This window comes from Acipenser ruthenus, chromosome 8 (genome assembly GCF_902713425.1).
Source record: "Acipenser ruthenus chromosome 8, fAciRut3.2 maternal haplotype, whole genome shotgun sequence".
NCBI classification, from domain to species: Eukaryota; Metazoa; Chordata; class Actinopteri; order Acipenseriformes; family Acipenseridae; genus Acipenser; species Acipenser ruthenus.
The window spans coordinates 30,156,035-30,183,668 of NC_081196.1; the positions used below are offsets into that span (position 1 = coordinate 30,156,035).

The 27,634-nt window shown below is 39.3% G+C and overlaps 1 protein-coding gene across 5 annotated transcripts in view; it reads left to right on the forward strand.

Moving 5' to 3' along the window:
• The window catches only part of LOC117407342 (transforming growth factor-beta receptor-associated protein 1-like), a 36,573-nt gene extending 10,155 nt beyond the window's left edge, over positions 1-26,418 (forward strand). For 4 of the 5 annotated variants that reach the window (XM_059028807.1, XM_059028809.1, XM_059028808.1 and 1 more), the window contains exons 5-12: positions 3,372-3,454; positions 5,595-5,936; positions 8,554-8,611; positions 13,552-13,695; positions 14,291-14,437; positions 15,662-15,821; positions 18,268-18,701; positions 20,861-26,418. In XM_059028807.1, coding sequence (XP_058884790.1) covers positions 3,372-3,454; positions 5,595-5,936; positions 8,554-8,611; positions 13,552-13,695; positions 14,291-14,437; positions 15,662-15,821; positions 18,268-18,701; positions 20,861-21,046 — 1,554 coding nt within the window. In that variant the 3' untranslated portion in view covers positions 21,047-26,418. The remainder of the gene's footprint in view (positions 1-3,371; positions 3,455-5,594; positions 5,937-8,553; positions 8,612-13,551; positions 13,696-14,290; positions 14,438-15,661; positions 15,822-18,267; positions 18,702-20,860) is intronic. The other variant, XR_009329355.1, reaches the window with a different exon arrangement.
• The last annotated feature ends 1,216 nt before the right edge of the window (positions 26,419-27,634 follow it).

Genomic DNA, 27,634 nt, shown 5'->3' on the forward strand with positions numbered 1-27,634 from the left:
CATCTCCGCCTGTTGTTCCTGAGGGTCCGTCGTTCCCGCCTCCGCCACCATAGGGAGACGGGCCGTCGTTCCCGCCTCCGCCACCAGAGGGAGACGGGCCGCCGTTCCCGCCTCCGCCACCAGAGGTGCCACCAGCGCTGCTCCTGCTGGAGGGTCCAGGTTCCCTGTCAGCGTTCGCGTGCTTTGAAGGTCCGGGGCCCCCGCCATTGAAGAAAGCTTGGGGGATCCGACATCAACCCCGCCCACCACCACCTGCTGAAATAGCCCACCTGAGGGACAAAAGGGGACTCTTGGGGGGAGGGGCTTGGGTTCAAAGGGGGGGGAGTTTGGCCGATCGCGGCCTGCGTACTTTGTACGTGGGGGGAGGTGTGTGGCAGAGCAGGGCTCTGCCCTTGTAAATATTGGCAGGGATGGGGTTAAATTCTCCTCCCTGCCCAGGTTTATTGTGTCAGGTGGGAATAATGAACAATCAATTAGCACCCAGCCATCTGACATAAAAGGAGGCCTCAGCACCTCAGTAGGAAGAGGTAGCTGAGGAAGCATGTGTGTTTTTCTTTGTGTTCTGTTTTTTTGTTAATTTTGCAATCCAGTAAAGGCAAAGCTCAGCCTGGAAGATTTACTTCTGTAAGTTTTGCTTTATGTTTATTGTTTGTGTTTTAAGAACCTTTTGTTTGGCCCTCGTGCCTGTTTATTTTGTGTTTTTTATTTAATAAAAGTCCTTTGTTTGAACTGCAGTCTGTCTCTGGGCCTCATCCCTTGCGCCATCATGTCACAGGGAGGTGTGGATAAGTTGGACCAGCTGCTGGAGCCGTACAATGCTGCTAGGAAGACCATGGCATGGTACAAAAAACTTGGCATGTACATGGTACAGATTTCTTTGTACAACAGCTATGTAGTGTACAGTACGGCTCCAGAGAATCGGCTCACTTTTCTGGACAACAAATGCCTGAAAGAGACTGAAAGAGTGGAAACAGTAGGATGACTTAGTGAACGACATTTTATACGGATACCGCCACAGTCCGAGAAAAAAGCCAAGCCACAAAAAAGGTACCTTGTGTGTTTCTGCAAGGCCATGCGGAGGGATACACGGTACTTCTCTCCATGCTGTCCCTCTCAGACAGGCCTCTGTTTGGAGAAGTGTTTTAAAAAATACCACACAGTACATGAATACTGGAAAGACTAAATAAACCCCAGTCATTTGTTTTTATGTCATGCAGCAACATTACCTTTGGCACCAGAAGGATTATGCCACTTGAAATGGGTGGGTACTATGAACCATGGGCTCTGTTTTTCAAAGGGGAAAAGTCAAAATGGCCTAGTCTCAGTCTAGGGCCTGTAAATGACTGAAAAACTAAATAAAGGTGCACATATTTGGTATTTTTTGAATTTGGGACACTCAGAGCAATTCAAAACCACTGGACTTTTAACAGGTCCAAATATAAGGAAAAACAAGCAACTTTTGCTGTATACAGTGGCATTACCTCAAATTGCAGAAGGATTATGGGTAACCCACTATTGACTTGCAAGGTCATGTTACCCATTTCGAAAATCAGCATTTTAGGGACTAAATGTGATGCAGGTGTAATACATTTTATGAAAAAGTAGCATTTTGTTTACAATAATATCTGTATTTTGTGGTCACATGACCAAGTAAACCACAAAAACTTGGCACCAAGAGTCTGGCAAAAAAAAAAGTAATATATAGTTTGCCAGGGGTATCTAAAAAGGAACATAAAATAATTTTGATGTAAAACAGACGAGTCCCAAAATCACAAAATTACTGTAGCACAGGGCATCACCAGGGCCTCAGAAGGAAGGGATTAAGAAGCATAAAGTCTTGCAAGTGTGTATACATTTAAATCTATAATGTTTATCACAATATCTATGGTAGATATGTTAGTTTGCAGACACGGCCAGACCTGGGGTCATTACAATTAGTTACAATTATGCTGCAGTAATTGCAATTATAATTCAATTACACTAAAAAGTAACATAAATAGCTACACACATTAACATATTTACTCTGTTTTCTACCAAGCTGTAATCACAGGTACAAATACAGAAGCATACAATAGACACGTTCTTTCAAACAAATGGGGTTACCAAACATGCTTGAAAATACGAGAAGAATATCGCTCAATGTAAAACACAGCATGGAACAGTGAATGATTAAGCTGGGAAAGGTGCGTAATTAAACTGTAATTGATCAATTATATGGTAATTACAATTACTTATACACAGGTGTGCCAAGGTTGAACTACAATTACATTGTAATTACAATTACAAATTACACAATTGCAAATGTAATTGCCCACGTCTGGGCACGACACAAAGCTACTCTAATTACTCAGACATGTTTTTTAAAAGTTAGTAAAATGACAATACATAAATATGTAACTTAAAAAGTCTGATTCAGAAGATGCGAAACACTGAAACATGGATTATTTTTCACAAGTTAGATTTTTTTTTTTTTTTACAGTGCGAAATGGATAAACTTGATGTGAGGATCTCGGCAGTGGCTGGTCCGTCATTGTTACTGTAGTAGCTTACTTGGGTTGAAGACGATGGCAGGTCTGGAACTTTAGTGGCAGAACTAGGGATGCAGTAATGGTTTTCCCAAACCGAAACTAAACTGAAACTGACATTTTCATAGAATTCCAATCCGAACGATACCGACAAAAGATTAAACCGAACCAAACCCTATATCAACGTTTTCATACAATGAAGAAGTGTTGATATTCATAGCATTGTGCCAACAGAATTTCTGGGAGCTCATCCACACTTTGCCGCATGTAGACAATTCATATTAAAATCCCTTAGTAATTTTTATATAGTAACACAAATCAAAAGTTAGGACCAGGCTTACCAGTGAAACTGGAATAAGCAGTGAACTGGGCAAAGCTGAAAAACGAGTGAAAGGGGTGCTACGAAAATGGGCATCCTTACTGCTTACTAACCGGTTCCAAAATGATCTGGATTCAAAGGGGCGCTGTAGCCTACCACCTGGGTACCTAGTGCAAATATCGGGAAGCTGCTTTAAATTAGATGCTTCTGTGAGGAGGTCTGTTTATTTTTTACTAAGCATGAGTATTGCATTACTGTGCTGTATCCTTGTATTATTCATCAGACTGAGTTTTAAGATAGCAGTTGTACACATTTTATTAAAACCATTGAAAACTAATTTTCAGAGTTACGGACAATTTAGACTTACAAACAACCTCCATCCCCAAAGTGTTCGTAACTCTGAGGTTCTACTGTATTTTCATTCCAAACAACCTTAAAATATATCCACCCAGAAGAAACTGTATATGTATTTATTGCTTTTCTCGTATCTATTTTAACAACCAGCTGTTGTTTACCAACTTTTTTAGGTGATGTACAGAAGAATTCTGCAGCAAGCGGGATTTATACAATTTGGACAGCTTCAGTTTTTAGAAGCTAAAGACAATTTCAGGTAACCACTTTTATTAATAAAGAACCTTCACACCACTGCCACATTTCCAGTTATGTAAGTTATGGAAATGTGATTTGATGCACAATTTATATATTCTAAAACATATTAATATGTCCTGATCATAAACTAGCACTACCATCCTTCTAGACCTCACAGATTTAGGGACGGACCTGTTTTGAAACTGTTCTGAGAGAACAACTAGATTATAACTGTTTTGTTGCTACTTCATACTTAGTGTTATTATTATTATTATTATTATTTATTTCTTAGCAGACGCCCTTATCCAGGGCGACTTACAATTGTTACAAGATATCACATTATACATTGTTTCACATTATACAGATATCACATTATTTTACATACAATTACCCATTTATACAGTTGGGTTTTTACTGGAGCAATCTAGGTAAAGTACCTTGCTCAAGGGTACAACAGCAGTGTCCCCCGCTGGGGATTGAACCCACAACCCTCCGGTCAAGAGTCCAGAGCCCTAACCACTACTCCACACTGCTGCCCCTAGTGTTCCGTGTTTACGGTTTATTCCAAATTTTCCCGAAAAATTACAGGATTTTTTTTTTAACTGGACGTTGTTTTTACTGATTTATACCCAATGTTTGTCTTTTATTACTGTTTTCTACACTGTATCCTAGGATACAGCAAAGGTTCAGACATCAGAGGATCAAATAAAGTTCAAACATGGTTCTCTGTCACTTCACAAACACATTATCACCTGCTTATGTTGGCAAATCAAAGTATGATTATTTTGGCAATTGCTGGGCGTAGTAACTACTAGCTTGATCTAAAACTAAATTGAAATACTTACACGAAAATATAATATTTTTAGTGGATGAGGAATGGGGAGAAAATTTAAATCAGTTTATGAATATTCAAAAGTATACAAAAAGCAAAAATAGCAGAAGTGGGTCAGATGAGGCAGAGGATGCATAGTCCTGCAAATACTGCTGCATTGAGGTACACGTGTATGCTGACAATAAAAGAACATACTGAAAAATAAGCAACACATTAAAACAATAAGGTGAACTGAGAGACAAGCAATCGATTTATGCGGCTATTACACGCCCTTTAATAAAAAGAAAAGCGCAGAATGACTGTGTTAATGAGTTTGTCAGCACTGTGCTTTGCTGGACAGCCACTGTTTATTGCAGAGAGGTATGTATTGGTGACTTCGTGCAACAGTACTGTCTGTCCATCAGCTAAAATACTGCCTAATGCCGACAATCTTAATAGTAAATATTTGACAGAAAATAGTGATGCTTTAGTTGGTAAACTTATGAAACGCATTGATGGAAATGTCCAGTGTCATTTTTGACACGTCTCCCGATGGCTTGCACTACCCAATTCTGTCAATTTTCTTTTTATGATTTTCAAGGCGAATAAACCTGGCTTGTTTTGTGCTGATGTCATGTTCATACCTTCTGTAATACTATTTCCGTCAGCACAGCGATTGCCTAAACGTTCGCAAAGTACTTGCTAACTTGGGGAAAATGTGGTTTCGACTTGCACAGATTCTACATACATGCATGCCAGGGACATTAAACTTAATCAGAAACCAGAACTGCTACGCATCATATTCCACATGTAAAGTGTGTATACTGAGATTTTTCCCCCTCGATTTTTTACCGATGTTTCAATTAGAAACTATTTTTTACCGATTTTATCCCTATTTTAATATATGTGAAATTCCCGGAAAATGTTTTTTTAAGATAAAAACCGAAAACACGAAACACTATTTATACTGTTCAAACTATTTTATTCCTCAATGAGGTGTTGCCTTTGCACTACTAAATAGGACCTGTAAAGAACTGTGGCAAAAAGAAAAATAAATCTTTCCCCAATGTTGAATACAACCCAGGCTTTGAAAAGATTAGATTAGATGTTTATATGGAGTCAGTTGATATAAAAATTACAATGGTCTAATTTCAACCAACTTTTGAATCGTTAGAGTTGAAGATGTTTTTTTTCATAAACTTAGTACTCAAATATAAATACATCATGCGCCACAACAGGCATATAAGAAAACAGCAATGGTATAGCTTATTATGCCTCATAGCTTGATGTCAGTCATTTTCAGCTATACTCCTGTTTTTTTCTAATCTTGTCTTTGTTAAATTTACTGCAGGAAAGGTCAGCTTGATGTCCGGGAGCTCATTTCTTTATATCCTTTGCTACTGTCTTCAACTTCAACGTTTACACGCTCACATCCCCCGTTGCACGAGTTTGCAGATCTGAACCATCTCACCCAGGGGGACCAGGAGAAGATCACCAAGTGCAAGAGGTTTCTGATCAGCTACTTGAAAGAGATCCGCAGCACGGAGGTTGCTAAAGATTACAAGGAGGATGTGGACACAGCGCTGCTGAAGCTGTACGCAGAAGCAAACCATGAAAGCTTGTTGGATTTGTTAGTTTCAGAGAACTTCTGCCTTCTTGTGGACAGTGCTCCGTGGCTTGAGAAACACAAAAAGTATGTAACTTGTAGCATTATTTGTTGTGATTGTTAATAACATCTTTCTTCTACAGGCTCATTTTTTGCCCTTTAAACATTCTATACTGTAAAGCCATAAATATTTGCGAGCCTTTTATTATGCACAAATATCAGATTCCACTAACAATACATACTTTGTATATTGCAACAGGTCACCAACATTTCTGGAGCAAAATAGGTTTTATGGATGTGATTTGCCAAATATTTTGGTCGCAAATATTTATGGCTTTACAGTATCTTTGTTCCAACACTAGTGGCATTTGAGGGGGCTTTTACAAAGAAAAGGGCAGCAATATGATATTCAGTAGACAAAATTAAGATTTTAGCTGGAGATATATAATGATGTGGGATGTCAGTTGTTCTTTGAACAATCCCCGTTCCAAAGGTCACTCTTGAAATCAGGACTTAAAGGATGTGTTGTAGTAAGAATACCTCTGTTAAGAAAGAGGAACAAGACTAAAAGGCTAAAATATGCACAAGAACACAGAAATTGGACTATGAAACAATGGTCAAAGGTGCTTTGGACTGTTGATGGATGGACGACGACACATGTGCCTTCTGCCAGTTCTGTTGTCAATACAACTCTTGGCTTCTTTCTGTTCCTTATGGATATTATCTTCAAGTATTGCTCATCCTTGTTAGACAGCTTTTTGGGTCTTCCAGTCCTGGGTTTGTTAATTACAGATGATGTTTCTCTGTACTTGTTGATTATGCTTCGGATACCACACCTTGAAAATCAAGTGACGCAAGCTATTTCACTCAATGTTTTTCCTTCTTTATGCAAGTCAAGATTGTTATAATAGTAGAAAACACTAGTGGAGGCTTTCAGTAAATGCTTCAGAGTAGAAAAATGCAACATGTCTAAGACTTTTGCACAGCAGTGTATGTGTGTGGGTGTGTGTGTGTGTATATATATATATATATATACAGACGTGCTCAAATTTGTTGGTACCCTTACAGCTCATTGAAATAATGCTTCATTCCTCCTGAAAAGTGATGAAATTAAAAGCTATTTTATCATGTATACTTGCATGCCTTTGGTATGTCATAGAATAAAGCAAAGAAGCTGTGAAAAGAGATGAATTATTGCTTATTCTACAAATATATTCTAAAATGGCCTGGACACATTTGTTGGTACCCCTTAGAAAAGATAATAAATAATTGGATTATAGTGATATTTCAAACTAATTAGTTTCTTTATTTAGTATCACACATGTCTCCAATCTTGTAATCAGTCATTCAGCCTATTAAATGGAGAAAAGTAGTCACTGTGCTGTTTGGTATCATTGTGTGCACCACACTGAACATGGACCAGAGAAAGCAAAGGAGAGAGTTGTCTGAGGAGATCAGAAAGAAAATAATAGACAAGCATGGTAACGGTAAAGGCTACAAGACCATCTCCAAGCAGCTTGATGTTCCTGTGACAACAGTTGCAAATATTATTAAGAAGTTTAAGGTCCATGGAACTGTAGCCAACCTCCCTGGGCGTGGCCGCAAGAGGAAAATTGACCCCAGATTGAACAGAAGGATAGTGCGAATGGTAGAAAAAGAACCAAGGATAACTGCCAAAGAGATACAAGCTGAACTCCAAGGTGAAGGTACGTCAGTTTCTGATCTCACCATCCGTCGCTTTTTGAGCGAAAGTGGGCTCCATGGAAGAAGATCCAGGAGGACTCCACTTTTGAAAGAAAAACATAAAAAAGCCAGACTGGAATTTGCTAAAATGCATATTGACAAGCCACAATCCTTCTGGGAGAATGTCCTATGTTCACAGACAAAAAAATGAAGCTTTCAAAGAAAAGAACACCATACCTACAGTGAAACATGGAGGAGGCTCGGTTATGTTTTGGGGCTGCTTTGCTGCGCCTGGCACAGGGTGCCTTGAATCTGTGCAGGGCACAATGAAATCTTAAGACTATCAAGGCATTCTGGAGCGAAACGTACTGCCCAGTGTCAGAAAGCTCTGTCTCAGTCGCAGGTCATGGGTCGTCCAACAGGGTAATGACCCAAAACACACAGCTAAAAACATCCAAGAATGGATAAGAACAAAACATTGGACTATTCTGAAGTGGCCTTCTATGAGTCCTGATCTGAATCCTATCGAACATCTATGGAAAGAGCTGAAACTTGCAGTCTGGAGAAGGCACCCATCAAACCTGAGACAGCTGGAGCAGTTTGCTCAGGAAGAGTGGGCCAAACCTCTTAACAGGTGCAGAAGTCTCATTGAGAGCTACAGAAAACATTTGATTGCAGTGATTGCCTCTAAAGGTTGTGCAACAAAATATTAGGTTAGCGGTCCCATCATTTTTGTCCATGCCATTTTCATTTGTTTTATTATTTACAATATTATGTTGAATAAAAAATCAAAAGCAAAGTCTGATTTCTATTAAATATGGAATAAACAATGGTGGATGCCAATTACTTTTGTCAGTTTCAAGTTATTTCAGAGAAAATTGTGCATTCTTTGTTTTTTGTGGAGGGGTATCAACAAATTTGAGCACGTCTGTATGTATATATATATATTAGTATTTCTTTCTGCACGCATGATGAAATGCTGTGCTCTTTAATCTGAATATGTGTTTCCTCTTATTTTTAGATATTTTGCACTAGGACTTCTCTATCACTGTAATGGTCAGGATGATGCTGCTGTGCAGGTAAGTTAAACAGCTTTAAAGTAAAGCCCAGTCCAGCTTTCACTGACAAAAATAAATCCTCTCCCCTCACCTGAGCCTATTAGATTATGTGTAGAGTATTTGTTCCCTTTCAATTCGAAGACGACCACCAACAATACTCTTGGGATAGGTCAGGTATTCACTGAGCATTTTATTTTATATCAGAGCTGCCGATAGGCCCCTCCAGGGAGTGAAATCTTCGGTCCCGCCTTCCAAGGGAACAAATAGTTACTACATGGAGCTCACTTCCTCTTTTGCTTCTCACCGCGGTAAGGTACTAACCTGTCCATTTCCTGTGATTGAGTCTGTATGAAAGAGCTCTCAGTTGCGTTTACTGGAGTTCCCCTGCTTTATTTTTGAAAAATATTGCTGGAAGTCGGCTTGCCATTTCCCGGGAATCAGTAAACTCAGCTTCTGTGAACTAAGTTATAATTGTTGCGCAACTTTACTTCGTTAATTTTTCTCTCTTTTCATCCGTCTGCATCGCGCTTTCAAACCTGCACCATCTGCTGTTATATGTTATTTTCTCCTGCTATTTGCAGCTAAAAAAAAAAAAGACATATGATTCTTCCACCGGGCCCGGCTCTGACGCGTCCCGCTGTTGAGTCGACTCCGTCAGTTGTCTCGGTCTTCAGTCTACCCACCTGGTGTGGTGACTGCTCTACACCCACAGCTCTGCTGTTGTGTGTGCGTGTGTGTGTTTTTTTTTTTCTTCTACTGGTCTTGCAGTTTAAAAAAAAAAAAAATGTAAAAAAATAAATAAATAAATAATAACATTAGACAACGTGTGCTTCCTACACCGTGGCCTGGTTCTAGCTTGCCCAGCTTTTGAGTAGACTTCACCGGCTATCTCTGCCCGCCTAACTCTCCTTTTTTACTGTCTATTAAAGCAGTTCAGCCCGTGCCTACTGCAGCTCTTTGAGCCTGTGCTCCACTCCGGCTTATGCTGCGCGCTGCCCCAATCGTGTGACTGCACGCGGTTAAGGTCAGGCTATCGCCCACGCTGCACCCCAGGCAGCACCGTGCAGTTCTGGATACTGCTCTCCAGTTGCCTAAATGCAGCCACTCGAGCCTGTGTATCCACCCCGGCATATGCTACGCGCTACCCCGGGTTGTGTGACTGCACACAGTTCAGGCTAGGCACACAGTGCCTTCGGTGCTTCGCCACCTTTGGTGGCTCGGCACTACAAAGTTTTAATGCCCTCGACGCTCGGCGCCCCTTGGTGCTGCGGCACCCTCGGGGCCTCAGAACCTCGGTGCCCCCGGTGCCTCAGAGCCTTGCTACACACTGTGACCTCGTGCTCCTGCACCCTTGGTGCCTGAGTGTTTGGAAGCCCTCAGCGCTTCTGTGCCTCACAACCTTGGTGCCATCGCTGCCTTGGTACCCTTGGTGCTTCGGCGCCCTCAGTGCTCTAGTCAGACACCCTCTAGACCTCAGAGCCTCGGTGCCTCGACACCCCAGCATTAGACGCACACTGGGCGGTTGGTGCCCTCGGTGCTTCAGCGCCCTCTGGAACTCAGAGCCCCAGTGCCTCCATTTGTGGATGCCCTCAGTGCTTAGGCAACCAATATTCACACTCTCTTGTGCCTCGGTACTGACACCGTGTGCACATAGTGTGACCATGATGGCGAACATGCCAAAGTTCCATGCCTGCACATCCTGCGGCAGGAAGCTTCCTCCAGAGGACAGGCACTTCCTCTGTGTTCGGTGCCTGGGCATGCAGCACGCCTCCTCTGCCTTGGGAGATGCTTCCTTTTGCGAGATCTGTGCAGCACTCCAGCCTTGGGTTCTACATAGCAGACTCGCCAGGTTTCCGTTGCGGCTTCTCCAGCTAGCTTGACTGAACCGTCCGCAGCGCAGGGAGCCCCGGTCTCCCCCATCATCCAATTACCCTAGAGCCCTTCGCAGAGCATTCCCTGCGCTCAGGATCCGGCGCTTCATGCTCGCAGCTTCTTGCTCCCAACTCTCCTGCGTGGAGCGCTAAGCGAGCGAGACAATCGAAGCAGGCACCGGACATACCTGATTTTAAGGACCAAATGGCCTGGAATATTTGGCCAGACAACAGGCCCAACCCCCTGCTCCACCTGGTCGGGCCACTGGACATCCATGCACATAAATGCGCTGGAACTGCGAACGGTTCACCTCGCTCTCCAGCATTTTTCCTGGCGCTCCAAGGGAGACATGTCCTGGTCCAGATGGACAACATGTCAGTAGTGGCATGTGTCAACCATCAGGGAGAACTTCTTTCCCCAGGGTTACATCGTATAGCCTTCCGACTATTGACGTGGGCAAAACAGAACCTGCTATCCCTCTGGGCTGTTCACCTTCCCGGAGTAGTGAATCGGGCGGCGGACCTCCTCTCGAGGGAGTGGACTTCAGGTAGTGGAGTGCATTTGCCAGTGGTTTGGCAAAGCCTGAGTCGATCTCTTCACCACAGCGGAAACGACTCACTGCCCCCTATGGTTTTCCCTCCACCACTAGCCCACGAGTGGCCTAGGACACTCTTGTATGCATTCCCGTCAATTCTGTTGCTCCTGGCCTTCCTAGAGAAGGTCTGGAGAGAGAAGGTGACAGTTCTCCTGGTGGCTCCCAGATGGCCCAGGAGAATCCTGGTTTTCGACTCTCTGCCAGCTATTACAAGGCCAGCGCAGGGAAATTCCGTTACACCTGGATCTCCTCAGTCAGGTGAGAGGCACTCTCTGGCACCCAGAACCGGGCAGACTCCAATTATGGGTCTGGCCCCGGAACGGGACCGTCTGTCCGCTTTAGGGCTTTCAGACGCAGTCGTAAGTACACTGCAAAACGTTAGGGCCTCCTCCACAAGGTCGTTATATGACTACAAATGGAGAGATTTTCAAGACTGGTCTCTAACCCGGGGTCATGACCCTATCACTTGCCCTATAGTAACTATCCTATAATTCCTGCAACAACTGTTGGAAGTGGAAAAATCCCCTTCTCTGCTGAAAGTTTTGCCTGGCTGCCATATCTGCATGCCGTGTCCCCGTTGACTCTGTGTTCCCAGGTGCCCATTTCCTGGCGACCCGTTTTTGAAGGGCGCTCGACGGTTACGTCCACCTGGAAGTCCGAGTGGAGTCTAGACCATGTACTGGAGGCTCTCACTAAGGCCCCGTTTTGAGCCCGTTTGTTCCATAGAGTTGAAACACCTCTCTGTGAAGACAGCCTTTTTGTTAGCCATCACCTCCGCCAAGCGGGTCAGTGAGCTACAGACTCTGTCTGTGCACAGCTCTTGTATGCGCATCTGGGATGGAAACGGTATCGTTACGTACGAATCCCGCATTCCTCCCTAAATCAAAGACTAAACTCCCTCTGCCCGGTTTGGGCATTGAGAGGACAAGAGCTCTGCGTCAGTCTGACCAGCTCTTCATCTGTTATGGTGTATGGACCCTGGGTCAAGCCCTCTCAAAGCAGCAGCTGTCTCACTGGATTGTGGACACAGTTTCGACTGCATTTACTAATGCCGGCCTACCCCCACCTGGGCAGGTGGCCGCGCACTCTACCAGAGGAGTGGCTACATCATGGGCCTTCTTTAGAGGAGCCTCACTATCTGACATATGTACTGCGGCTAGTTGGGCTACCCTGCATACTTTCACCAGGCTCTACCAGCTTAATGTGGTATATCCCTCTATGCCTTCATTAGGCACAAGGGTCCTTGAGGTTGCACGCTCGCCGGAGGATGTCACTCCCTGGCGGGGCCTATCGGCAGCTCTGACATAAAATGCTCAATGAATACCTGACCTGTGACAGGCATATCCCAAAAGTATTGTTGGTGGTCGTCTTCTCTTTCAGGGAACCAGGGTTACATCCGTAACCTAACGTTATCCCATGTTAGATAGATTTTCATAAGAACATAATAAAAATTACAAACAAGAAGAGACTATTTGACCCATCGGTGTTTGTCCACAAACCGAGACCGTAGACGTATTTGAATTTGTAGTATGCCTAAAACCTGAGTTAACAACAAACAGTATTTGAAAGCAGATCACAAATGATTATGCTGTACCACCACCAATTATGTCTAGCTCCTTTTGTCAAAACATGAAGTAGTAAGTGTTGTTGTGTATTGCAAGAACAGGCAGCTGATGGGGGTATATGCAGTGTACACAGGAGATTAGACAGGAGAGAGAAAAAGGAAAAATCCCTGAGCAAGAAGAATCTGTGATCCATACCAAACACTGCTGGTGAAGGTTAAATCTCCATGGGGATATCTGTAAATATCATGGGATGTGATCAGTAATTAAATGTTCAATGAAAGCGTATTAGACCAGCCACAGTACTGCTGTGTACAAAGATAGTCTTTAAAGCAGTCCATACAGAGATTTAGAACTATGTAATTGGGTACTGAAACACAACAAGTCTCCTGTAAAGTGGGAGAAATAATTTGTCACAAGGTAAAACTATTAACTACCGTTTCAAACCAAATGAAGGCATTGTAACAGATCTTTTTGTTAAAATCTACCTAAATAAAAGGCATATTTTCACTTTACTCCAGTTTTTTTTTTTGTAATTAAATTTTTTATTATACCAAATGCAAGAAACACATAAAAATAAGGAACAAAGAAGTTGTTTAACCCTCACCCTCCACATAGGCAATGTCCCAGAAACCGTGAAAAAGAGAAAGCTGCTGTTGATTTGATGTAACTAGAACTAAAATACAACGTAAGTATTATATAAAATTCTACAAGGCATTACAAGCACTTTCAAAGACCATAGTAAATCCTTTAGTAGTTATAGCTTTGAAATTGTCACATGTAGCACACACACACACACACAATGAGAAGCATTTTGTGACCCCATTGATTTAATTAAAAAGTTACAATTGGCCTGTGCTGCATAACCTTCTAATGTCAAGATGTTTAGCTGTAGACATCAGTAAAAGTGATTTCTCTTTGTCGCTCCTCAGTTGTGGGTGAGAATAGTAAAGGGCGAACTTCAAGATACTACCCGACCAGACCTGTATGAGTATGTGGTGGATTTTCTTAGCTTCTGCTCAAGTCAGGAACTGGTCTGGAAATATGCAGACTGGGCCTTGCAGAAAAATCAAAAGGTTGGTACAGTGAATGCTGTTTGCCGTTACTCCACAAATGAGGATAGCCGGATAACTCACTAGGAACCGAAGGGGTTGAGTCGCTTGTTCATGGCTGTCCTCATGAATGAAATCACCATAGCACTGCTTAAAAAAAAGAAAAGGAAAAAATGACTGTATACAGCAACCCATCGGTTATGTTTCTATCAAAATTTCCGAGATTTTTTAATTAAAAGTGAATGAGATCTAATAACGCAAATGTTTAACCAAACTGATGCTTACTGAAGCAAATTGTATTTATAAAACAAGTTGTCATTTTTTTTTTCATATTTATATATAAAATATTTAAATGTCATATTGTGGTACAAAGATGTTTGAGATTGATAGTTAGGTAGATATGAAAGATAATTAATACTTAATTAGGTTCAGAAATTAAAAGAGAAACATAAGGGATAAGGAGATACATCATCACACCTCATGTTTTTATTAAAAATCTCTTTTTGATCGGCAGTAGAAATATAGATTTAGAAGTAAAGCTTAGCAAACATTGTACATTTCAAGTTCAGATATTGGGTTCAGTCCACTCTCAGTTAATACAACTACAATCTGTTTTTAGGTTGGTGTTCAGATTTTCACAAGAAGGCCTGTGGATGAAGAAAAGGCAGGCAAATTGAATCCAGATGATATCATCAAGTACCTGCACAAATACTCCCAAGCTGTCACTCAGTACCTTGAGCACCTTGTGCTCGACAGAAAGATTCAGGTACTGTGTGAGCTTTTAGAGATGTCAAAGACTGTGGTTCGTTCTGATGTGTGACCTTCTTTGTGCTGGATACAATCGCCAGTGTTTACCTACTGCATGCTCTTTTGTGATATCTATGCTTCTTCACTACCCATCAATCTCTTATACGACTTTGACTGCCAGCGCATCACACACGTTTACTGTAGCAACCATAGCAACTCTGTAGCAGTGCATCACGAGAACCATGGATAAGAGATATCAAGGAAATCAAATCAATTTCCCTATTTTAACAATCCCAACGGGCACATTGAAATCAGGGAACTAAAGGTAAAGTTTAATGCTAATGATAATTGTGGGCTACTGGGAGTAGAGTTTAAAATTAATACATTAATTACAATTATTTATTTTTGATTTTTTTTTTATCAAAATAAATAAAGTAAATAGTATAAATAAGGCTGGGATTAAGTCACGGGTGTCCGTGACTTTAATCTACTTGAAATGCCACGTTGACAAGATATTGAACTGGTCTTTTCGAACTATTTTCTAAAGGTATGTAAAAATCTAAATGTGTATTTCCTGCCTTGTAATGCTGGGATGAAAACCCACCAAATGTTATATAAAAGAAACATTTTTGTTTGTAGTTGAATACGCTGTGAAGCTTACCAGTTTACAGGATTAAAGACTTGAATTAAGTGATCAGTAAGTCACTTCGGTTCACATTGATGTTGTGAAAACCATAATAAATAAATAAATATATGATTTGATTCATTTTCATTTTTTTCTACTTTTATAGACAGACTAATATTACTTTTTATGTGGGTATATTGTATTTAAAAAGACATTGTTGAATTTTCATTTCGGTTCACATTGATGTTGTGAAAACCATAATAAATAAAAAAAAATATGTTTTGATTCATTTTCATTTTTTTTCTACTTTTATAGACAGACTGATATTACTTTTTATGTAGGTATATTGTATTTAAAAAGACATAATTGAATTTTCATCCCTGTGACTTCACACACACCATTTCCCCCTTCCTCCATGAAAAAATCCCATCCTTAGGTATAACGTATCAAATTGTTAATACATAAAATAAAAAAAAAACTGTTAAGAATGAATCTTATTAATATACATACATACATAAATATATTGTATATTTAGGTGTTATTGGACCAACGTAGATCCCTCGATCAGTTGACCAATACATCTAAAAGAACAGTTGTTTTTCTTTTGTTCTTCTGTAGAAAGAGAAGTTCCATACTCACCTAGCAGTACTGTACCTTGATGAAGTCTTGCAGCTACATTCTCAAAGTGACCAACACTCTGAAGAGCTGAGCACAGCCAGAGCCAAACTGAGAAGCCTCCTTCAACAATCCTGCCTATATAGGGTGCAACTGGTGCTAGGTAAGACCTATGTTAGTAGCATTTATTCCCACTCCTTCCTGGCACAGCTGTATAAACTAAATTAGATCCAACAGTGTCATGAAAAAGTAGATAACCGTGATCTACAGTGCCGTGAAAAAGTATTTGCCCCCTGTCTGATTTTCTGATATTTTTGCACATTTTTCACATTGTATTTTGTCAGATTTTTTTGTGGGTTGTAGTAGTATATAGAGGGAGTCTGAGAGAAAAAATGACACCAAAGTTTGGTGCTTCTTTCATTTGTTTGGTGTGCAAGGTAATCAAACATGCAATCTTCAGGTGTGAAAAAGTTATTGCCCCCCCCCCCCCCCCCCCAGTTAACTCAACCCAATTAAAGGGATAATCAGGGTGAGCTGTTTGAGTACTTTGGTTAACAACCAGGCCTGATTTGGGCCAGCCCTGCCCAATATAATTCTGACTAACTTTGGCCCTTACCATCAAGTTGTCAGCACACAGGTTCTAGAGGCACATCATGCCACGAACAAAAGAAATTCCTGAAGACCTCCGGAAAAAAGTTGTTGATGCCTATCAGTCTGGAAAGGGTTACAAAGCCATTTCTAAGGCTCTGGGGCTCCACCGAACCACAGTCAGAGCCATATTGTCCAAATGGAGAAAGTTTGGGACAGTAGTGAATCTTCCCAGGAGTGGCCGTCCTGCCAAAATCTTTCCAAGAGCAAGGCGTGAAATCGTACAGGAAGTCACAAAGAACCCTAGAACAACATCCAGGGATCTGCAGGCCTCTCTTGCCTCGGCTAAGGTCAGTGTTCATGACTCCACCATCAGAAAGACACTGGGCAAAAATGGGATTCATGGCAGAGTAGCAAGGTGGAAACCATTGCTCACTAAGAAGAACATATAAATGCTTATCTCAAGTTTGCCAAAAAGCACCTGGATGATCCTGAAGAGTTCTGGAACAATGTTCTATGGACAGATGAGTCAAAAGTGGAACTTTTTGGCCGACATGGGCCCTGTTATGTCTGGCGAAAACCAAACACTGCATTCCACAGTAAGAACCTCATACTAACGGTCAAGCATGGTGGTGGTAGTGTCATGGTTTGGGGACGCTTTACCATCATTGAAAGAACCATGAATTCTGCTCTGTATCAGAGAATTCTACAGGAGAATGTCAGGCCAGCCGTCCGTGAGCTGAAGCTGAAGCGCAGCTGGGTCATGCAGCAAGACAATGATCCGAAACACACAAGCAAGTCTACATCAGAATGGTTGAAGAACAAGAAATTTAAAGTTTTGGAATGGCCTAGTCAAAGTCCAGACCTAAACCCCAGTGAGATGTGGCAGGACCTGAAACGAGCAGTTCATGCTCGAAAACCCACAAATGTCACTGAGGTAAAGCAGTTCTGCATGGAGGAGTGGGCCAAAATTCCTCCACAGCGCTGTGAGAGACTAATCAATAACTACAGGAAGCGTTTGGTTGCAGTTGTTGCTGCTAAAGGTGGTGTAACCAGTTATTGAGTCTAAGGGGGCGATTACTTTTTCACACGGGGATATTGGGTGTTGCATAACTTTCTTTAATGAATACATGAAATGCGTGTCAATTTTTTGTGTTTTTTGTTCACTAAGGGTCCCTTTTATCTAATATTAAGTTTTGGTTGAATATCTGATAACATTCAGTGTCAAAAATATGCAAAAATGCAGAAAACCAGACAGGTGGCAAATACTTTTTCATGGCACTGTATGTGTGTGTATATATATATATATATATATATATATATATATATATATATAAAACATCAGGGACTACATCTTTACCTTTTCAGTGTCCAGATAGATAGATATATAAAAAATTAATTATTTTAAAAAAGTAACATATTCTTTTGTTTGAAAACTCTGTTGAAGGTACTGAATACCATTCCTGATGTCAGACTGTACCAATTTGAGTCCCCATGCATTATTTTCTGGGCAGAGAGAGTTTATATCTATTTAGAAATGCACATAACACAATTTGTGCCAAATCTGCTTTACTGTTTACTGAGGTACAGGTGGGTGACAAAGATTAGTCCACATGTCAAAAAAGAAGGCAACACAATTTAGCACAGCTCTCTGCTTAAGAGCAGCCTGCGACAGAATGCATTTAACTCCATTCTATCTTATTTTCTAAATTAAATCACTACCTGCTAACCATTTTAATCCTTAATGTCCCCTATGGTTGAAGTTTGTTGCATGTCTTTAGTATAACTCTGTTTTACCCCAGATACAAAACCAACCTCATCTTTTGTCAGTGCAGAACTACAACAGGGGAATTAGAAAAGATTAAAAAAAAAAAGTCAAGGGTCTGAATTACCAGAAGGTGCCACTAAAGCTCCAGTTTTCCTATTATAACATTTAAATTTTTATTTTTGTAATGTCGTCTTTGCAGAAAAAAAACCCACAAACCAGTCTGTATTTATAGTTTGCTCTGATATATTGACAGGTAAAATTAAAGACACAGATCTTAACCTGGAGTGTGCCATATTGTACGGGAAGCTGGAAGAGCATGACAAAGCCCTGCACATCCTTGTTCACCAGCTGAAGGATTTCCAGGCAGCAGAGGACTATTGCTTATGGAACTCAGAAGGCAGAGACTTGTCTTACAGGCAAAGACTATTTCATATGCTGCTGGCAGTATATATGGACCCTGCTGTCGATAACGATACATTAGTAATGGCTGCGGTAGACCTTTTAAATAACCATGCTGAAGTGTTTGACGCAGTCCGGGTTTTAAGACTTGTTCCGGGTAACTGGTCGATACAGCTGCTCTGTCCATTTCTGAGAGGAGCAATGAGAGAAAGCATGCATTCTAAACGGATGTCTCAAGTGGCCTTGGGATTAGCAAAATCAGAAAATGCGATTTACAAGCATGAGAAGGTGAGTGAAATTATCTTTATATCATTTAACCCTTTGCGGTCCTATCTCGGACCTGGTCCGACATTGCAATTATTCCTATCCAGTCCAATGTCAGACCCTGACCGACATCATCAAAAAGAAGCAAAAAATGGGTTTCTTGTCGTTTTTTCTCCTGAAAAAGCCGAGAAAACCATTCAATGGCCGAGTGGGAGCGACAGGAGCCGTGACAAGCCGGAAAACCCCCCCCAAAAAACCAAAATGGGCGTATCTCATGAATAGTCATCCTTGCCCCTGGCATCAGATAACGGCGGCTATAAGGAAACAAGCTGGCTGTTACTGCATCAGCGCTCAGAGAATATCACGGACATTTGCAGAGCTTTTTTGAGATGTTTTAGTAATAAAATAATGACTTGGATCGCATTATTGAGGAGTTTGGTGATAAAACGAGTGATCAGGAGATGATTGACTATTATTATTATTATTATTATTATTCTTTATTTCTTAGCATATGTGACAGCTATAGCGAATGAAAGGGTGAGGCGGGGCTGGAGATGCCTAGTGAGTGCTTTGTTGATATGCAGGGCCTTTTAAACCCGTTTGACTGTGGGGGAAAAAAATACTTTTAAACAGCGTGTCTAAAATTAACTGTGAGTGTGAAAATAAATTGGCCCCTGACGCGCCTGACACGCACTTAATAAATGGACTGCAAAGGGTTAAGGCAATTTAACATTGGAAATATGTGTACAGGGTATTCATCAGACACTATGGGCAAGTGGTTGGTCTATACTGGTCATCTTTAATATAGATGTTCTTTTTTCAGTGCTTTTAGGTCTGGACCAGTGAAGGTCAGTGTTGAGGCCAGGAGACTCTATGTAGAGTTCAGTGTAAAGAAAATATATAAGGCTGCATTCACACTGGGTCCATTTCAAACTGCTTTTTGTCTGGTTTGTTTAGTATGAAACAATATAGCAATGTGCTTCACACTTCACACCAAATGTACTATACCGTACCGAGTGTGGACCAAACCCTCTAAATGAACCCAGTGTGAACACAGCCTAAGATTTATTTATTTATTGATTGATTTATTTACTTACAGTCTAACTTCATTATAACAACCCCCCCTAGGACCTGGAGAAATGTTTGTTATATCAGGTTGTTCCCTATAATAGGGTTTGGCAATTTGCTGTATCAGAATAATGAAGAAACACCCAAATTGAATTGAACGTCTTTATACAGTATATAGTAGTTCTTTCAAGACAACTTCACATTGATCAACATTTAAACTGTATATTTAAAAGAAAACAGTAAAGAAATGAAAAAATAAAAAGTACACTTACATGCTGAATACAGTAATTACGTGCCCTTTCTCTTGGAAAACATATCCAGTGTAGATTGCTTCATATTTTACGTGCTTTTCTAAATGCATGCTGTTTCAATCTTGTTACCTCCTCACACCTGTTGCCATGGTTGCAGTTTGTGTGAAGATGGGAACAGCTGCATACGTCACACATGATTCGCACTACAATAGGTTATCTATGAATCAGCCTTATCTTCGAATTAGCCTACCAAGGTCTTTGTTTTCACTGAGAGAATAACACATTCACACTGGAGAAAGTTCAGTGTCAGTCACTACCGAGATCGTTTTATCCGGATAGATTTTGTAAAAGTGATTGTTTAATAGGGCTAATTTCCATTAAAAAAAATGGTTCTTACTGCTTGGATCTTTAAAAAAGGGGGTTCGTTATAATGAAGTTAGACTGTATATTTATTTATTTATTTATTTATTTGGGGCTTTAACTTGGTCTAAGTGTAAACAGTTTTCATCAAATGTGTGCAATTGTAAACTGTCTTTTGAAAATGATCAGAAAAAATACAGTATATGGATATATCAGATTACAAAAATTAGAAATAGTAATTGTTTTTTGCAGAAACAGTAAAACAAATGTATCTATTCTGGTACATGAGAAATTGCATGTGACCAGATTGAAAAGGCCTGTCACCTGAAGCCATAGTCAAAGACATGAACAGTAAAAGTCCTCAAGCCATTCTCAAGGGCTCCCAAGACTGGGTATTGTATAGGACAAAATGTGTCAGCTTAAGAGTTACAAGCAAGCAACATTTGAAAGAGAGAACGTAAATGACTGTGCACTCTGACTAATAGTTCTTTTTTTTGTTTTCAGTTAAAATATAAAGGTCTAATTAATCTGTCTGAGAAAAAGGGCTGCCAGCTGTGTCACAACACTTTCAGCGAGCCTGAATTTGTTTGTTATCCCAACGGCATTCTTGTGCACATTCACTGCGCAGCGAAGAGGAACAGAGACTCTGCAAGTAAGCAGCACTTTACAAACCCCTCCAACCACACCTGAAAGACCCTAATAATGTCTCTGAACATTCCCGCCCCCTTTAGAAATGGAAACGGAAAGGGAAGAAATACTGCTGCTGTCTGCAAAGAAAAGGCCCACAGTCTGGGGTAGCAGATAGAAAAACTGTTTTAAGATGTGAACTTTGAGCACTGGAAACTCAAAACTTTTATATACAGTATGGACAAGTATTGTATAAACCAGAAGTTATTTATTTTGTGTTCTTGTCCATATAAACAGTGAAACTGAATGACTGAACAAAGGGGGTTCAGTTTTCCCCCAACACTTTCCTTAAAATTACACTGCAAATATTTACTTTTCTGTTAAAAGAAAAAACAGGGCTAATTTCACCCCACCATGTATCCCCTCCACCTAAATTGCCACCTTAAAGTAAGACAAGAGAACCTTACGATACCGATTTCACACTAGGCTTTAATTTGGTATTGAAGGTGTTCTTGGACTAGTTACTGTTTGTTTTCAAGGGAACAAGTTCACCTTGCTTCCAAAATGATCTCCAACCCGCACAGGAAGTTTCACTACCACTTAGTTACTGAAAGTAAAAGTGTGCAATCCCTCAGTAAATGTACTACTAAACAGTGGGCTGATTTAACTTTCTTAAACAGCTTTAGATCTAACGAAATAGTTGAAATAATTAAAGGAAGGGTCCTTTTATAAAATTAATTAAAAAAAAAAAACTATCTCTGAGGGTGCCTGTGAATCTCATGAGTATTTAGAATCGCTCTTGTCTTTTAAATGTTAGTAAAGTGCCAGGATTGGTCCTACTTTTATAATTTGATTGATGGTAGTATGATCCACCAGCATTTAGATACATTGAATTGATTCCAGTGTCTGCATTGCACATGTTTGTTCCTTGTTTCCTGTGTAAACATTATAGACACCCTTTCCACACTGTGTGGTTCTGGTGTATTCATGCACAGATCAAATCAATTGGTGGCACATTCAAATTCAATTGTCCGTTTTAATGTTGTGTTTTTTTTTTTGTTTTGTTTTTTTGTACTGCACAGCAAAATTTCACTTGGCTTCCGAATGTGAAGTCAACAGTGAGGGATTGGGCTTTTACTGGTCCAGGAGTGAAGACCAGATTATAGTTTGCTGAGTGAAAGGATATATATGGCGAGTAGTGCTGGGATGAACATGGTATGTTCATGTTTGGATATCCGTTCAATATTCGTTCATTTGCAAAACGTCAAAGCCATTATATGTAACACAGTATTAAAGTTGAAAAATCTCACAGAAGTAAGAAAAACCTTACTTTACCCTCATGATGAATTAAATCCCAAACAAAGGATGCCATACAGTAGTTAGTTAAAAAAAATATATATATATATATATATATTGTGTGTATTTCAGGTAAAAGCAATGTAATCCCTGCCATTGTCATGTCTTCGCAATAAACAATGTGACCATAGACACGTTTCACAAAGTAATAAAATATATTTTTAACTTGAATAAACACTTCAAATAAATAAATGTGGAAAAGGGGGCATTGTGCAATGAAAAAAGACAGTATTTGCTCACTGTTTTTATGTCTCTTTTATTACATTCCACATAACAAAAACTAGGATTATATCATTTTTTTTTGCAAGTTGGAGTGACGTACCTGACTTGTGTCATATTGCAGACAGAAACGGACCCCGAATGACTCGCTTCCTGTATCTGAAGCAGCACTGGCAACTTCACTTGTATGTAGCGATGCAGCTAGTGTTGCGTGTGCAGCCTAATCTGGACTCTGTTTAAAATACTAGGGACGTTTTTTAGCAGCCAGAAGTAGATAGGGGACCAAAATTGGCTCACACAGACTAGAGCTGTTTTCCCTCTTGTAATTTAGAAACTGTCATGTAAATTCTGGCAAGGTGGTAAATCTGTACAAGGCCAAAGACATTGTGATACATATTTCTTATTTCTGTCACTGTGTTATATCTGACAGACACAGACATTTTTTTGTTGTGTTTTGAATACATGTAAAATAATAATAATTGTTCTGATACCGGTCTTTGTCCCAGCACTAATGTCTCCTAGTCAAGTACTTCAACAAGTTTGTTTTTCAATGTCTTTTTGCATAGAGCTACCTTTCAAATCTGTTGGTCCCACCTGTTCCTTTTTTACTATTAATTTGCTAACACTAAAGTGTTTGTCCATTTAAGCATCCAGGGATTTTTTTGTTTTTTCACATTATCCTTTGATGATTACTTCAAGTGAAATGTAAGAGCAACATCATATCTTCCAATTTGTGCCATATACTTGCAGGGTTTCAGTAGGACTAAGCATTCAGTTTGACATATTAAGGTAGACAAAAGGTTGGACAAAGTTTCAGCTGTAGTGCTTGTCCTACCTTACCCAGCTAAGAACATGTAACCCCCTCCATGTGCACATACACCTCAATGAAGTTTCTTTAACTACTGAATATTTTATGATTGTTTGAAGCTGTATGGGTAGAATCATGAAAACTATTCCCATTATATCTGAAATCTCTTTGTGACATATTTATACACTTTTATAAGCACATGAAACACTTAAGGCTCTTTTCTCAGAAAACATTTGATGATTACAACTTTATCTGACCCCCTCATGGAGTTATAACTGTATACTGTTATACTGTCTTACACCACTGTATAATATCCGATTCTTCTCTTTTTTTCAACACTACCTTACCCTCTATACCCTTCATTTAAATCAGAACTGGTCTATATCATGCCAAGCATGGCACTATCTTATTTTGACGTGTTACACTTTGCATCTTGTGCAGAGCTGAATATTTTAACTCTGGTTATGATGTCAGAACCAAATGTATTTATTTAACCTGAATAGAACCCTCAGAAGGGACTGGGTGGTAAAGAAGTTACAATGATTTTAGATCTTTATTATCTTTTTGTTGTAATGGATTATTGAACGTGTTTCCAAAAGGTTGAACCAGGCGTCATTTTAAAAGGTGCAGTATAACCTATTTAACCATTGAATGTTTGTTCTCAGCTTGCTAACGTGATTCAATTTGAATACTTTGTTATAAATGTATATTGTATTGCAAACTGATTGAATACATTATCAATAATCCTGATTGTCAAAATAACAACAATGTGTTTATTTGACAAGTGAGAAGGGACAGACACTTCAAACACTGCATACCCTATCAAACATGTTATGTTGAGTCCACTGCTACAGCAGGGGTGAGAACCCTGAGCTGACCTTTTAAGAGCCACTTGTGCTGGTTCCATTATTGCAAGTGTAATTCTTTGATATTTTAGGTATTGGAATAATAATATAAATTCAAAGACAATAAACAAGCTTTGCTTCCTTGTCTCATATACATATATATATATATATATATATATATATATATATATATATATATATATATATATATATATATATATATATATATATATATATATATAGACTGGAGAGGAGGGCTATAGTAGGAAATTGGGAAGACAATTGTTACCGACGGGGCTATGATGCCCGAACCTGCAGGCTGAGGGCATTGCACCCTGGAGGTAACAATCATCATCCCGAGGGACATTTCATTTTTCACTGTGGCTGAGTCTGCAGTACATATTTAATTTATGAATCAGTCAAGAAAATAAGTGAAGCAAGATTGGATAGTAAATATGACTTTTATATATTTTTAAATATAGCTGATTCAGCATAAGTTAATAAATAAATAACAGTAAATGTTTTTGAAGTTCATATCGTATAGTTAGCAAAATTTTTCTCCGACAATCACATGACAGACCGAGACTATTGACCGGTGGTGTAAACATGTTAGGGCAGTGGTTGAATCTATTTATTTTTTTTCCTATGATGAGGTTTGAACCCATCACAGGCCAGGATAGTAAGAGTCAAGGGAAGCACATTTGTGTCAGGTATTCATTGTGTTACATGGTAGGTTAAATTGTACAGAAATTATGTACAATAGACACACACAAGTTAAACTAAACACATAAGTGGTCAGATCAGACATGCAAGTTGTATTCAATCAATATCAGATCCTGCAATGTGGAATTAATTTACTAACAGCTGTAACCTGCAAGCCTTTCACTCTGTTCTGGTTTGTATGTACAAGTCATAATGCAGAAGTAACTTTCAGATTTTCATTTCTTCCATTAAAATTACAAAATATGATGACCTTGAGTAGATCAGTGGGTAATGCATACAGCATAATACATGGGCTGCAACAATTTACAAAAAACATTATTGTGAAACCACAACCCCAAAGCTCAAACTTGGATTTATTTCCATGGCATTATGTTAGAATACATGGATTGTTCTCTAAATAAAGAAGGAGAAAAGCAAACTTTGAATTAAAGAGTATAAATATTGAATGAAAAAGTTTAAGTGAGATGTACAGCAATATTTTAATATATATTTGATGAAATAGTTTTTGTGACAGCACTACGTATTTCATTATTTAACAGGAAAGTTAAATTCACAGTTCTGAAAAAGTAATGGTTCACTCTTCAAACATAAGAACAGTGAACTACGACTGTGATGTCAGAATAATGAATTATAGCATTAATCGGGCTGCAGTTATCCATTGCTTATGCATGACAATTGAAGCCTAAACAGCTGTCCATCTTTTTATGTTTATTTGGTTAATAAATGCATATGCAAGCCCATTTATTGTAAACTAACCGCTTATAAAAAAAATGACATTAATAACTGTTCCTAGAAATGTATCTACTCCAAATACTATGTGTATCCAGTTTTGAAAAATCTGCTTCTGGAAGGTATTTTCAGTGTCTTTATGGGGCAGTAGATCAATATAGTGTAAGTTGAAACCACCTTTAAAATATGTATTGGGGAAATTTGACTATTTTTAAGGCACTGTTTTATATAGCATGTATTTTTAGGTACAAGTATACAAGTAAATAGTCCATTCTCAAAACAACAAAGGTATTTTTTTTCTGTGTTTTGACAAATTGTCATTTTAATGAATTCATTTTTAAAACTGTAGAACGACAGTGGCTATTTCATTCAAATTACCAAAAGATATGTGACTCATTAACCATTAATTTGCCAAGCCATGATTCTTTGAATTCTTGTCTTAATTTACACAAAATAACCTTTCTTCTTCAGTGATTATTTACCATTGTTCACTGTAGAAAGATCCCCTAATGAAACATAAACCAAAGTTAAGCTTTTTTTTTTTTTTTTTTTTTTACACTCCTGCTCGCTATTCTTGTGTGGTTTTATACAGGGTAAACTGGAATGTGTATTTCAGTCCAAACCATGTTCTTAATAATATCAGTGCTTTAAAAATGACTTCCAATTGGCTTGCTAATACACTACTTACAGTTCCATTGTTTTATATGTTGCAATCTTTATACCTGCTAAACAATATATATATATATATATATATATATATATATATATATATATATATATATATATATACACACACACACACACACACACACACATACACGGCTTGTTGCATTGTAAATCTAAGCTATTATATGTGGAATGTACAAATGTAAAGATGTTCATTTTAATAAACTCATGTACATTTATTCTATTTTACTTTTGTGGCCACTTTTTTAGTTTTCTGGTTACTGCTTTTCATCTGATACACTGAATATACAGTTTAATTGTGATAAGTTTTATTTCTAATTTAGTAGCACATATATAGTGGCTTGCAGAAGTATTCACCCCCCTGCAAAGTTTTCACATTTTGTTGACTTATAAATAATGTATGCGCAGTTTTTCAAACAAACTTTTTTTTATTCAAAGCTGTAGTGGTTAAACTGAACACTGTTATATGAGGAGGAGGTTAAATGTCAACAAAACTTGCAAAGAAAATGTACAAAATGAAATTTACTGGTTGCATAAATATTCAGCCCCTTAAGTCAGTACTTGGTAGAAGCACACTGTGCAGCAATTACTGCTATGAGTCGTTTTGGATAGTCTCTACTAGCTTTGCACAAGGATGGTGACATTTTTGCCCATTCTTCACAAGAAATTTGCTCCAGTTCTGATGAGTTTGTTGGGGATCGTCGATGGACTGCAATCTTCAAGTCTCGCCATAAATTTTCGATTGGATTCAAGTCAGGACTTTGACTGGGCCACTCAAGAACATTAATTCTCTTCTTGTTCAGCCACACCAGTGTGGCTTTGGGTTTGTGCCTCGGGTCATTGTCCTGCTGAAATGTGAATTTCCTTCCCAGTTTCAGAGTCTTGGCTGACTCAAACAGGTTTTCCTCAAGGATTCGCCTGTACTTTGCACCATCCATTCTCCCCTCTATCCTGACAAGCTTCCTAGTACCTGCTGAAGAGAAGCATCCCCGTAACACGATGCTGCCACCATCATGCTTGACAGTTGAGATGGTGTTGACTGGGTGATGTGCAGTGTTGGGCTTGCGCCAGACGTAATGCTTGGAAATTAGACAGAAAAGTTTAATCTTTGTCTCGTCTGACCACAAAACCTTTTTCCACATGTCTAGTATAATTGACATGCTTTTTTCGCAAACTCCATACGTGCTTTAAGAGATACTGAAATTGAAGTAGGGAACTATGAAAAAGACCTAGGAGTTTATGTTGACTCAGAAATGTCTTCATCTAGACAATGTGGGGTAGCTA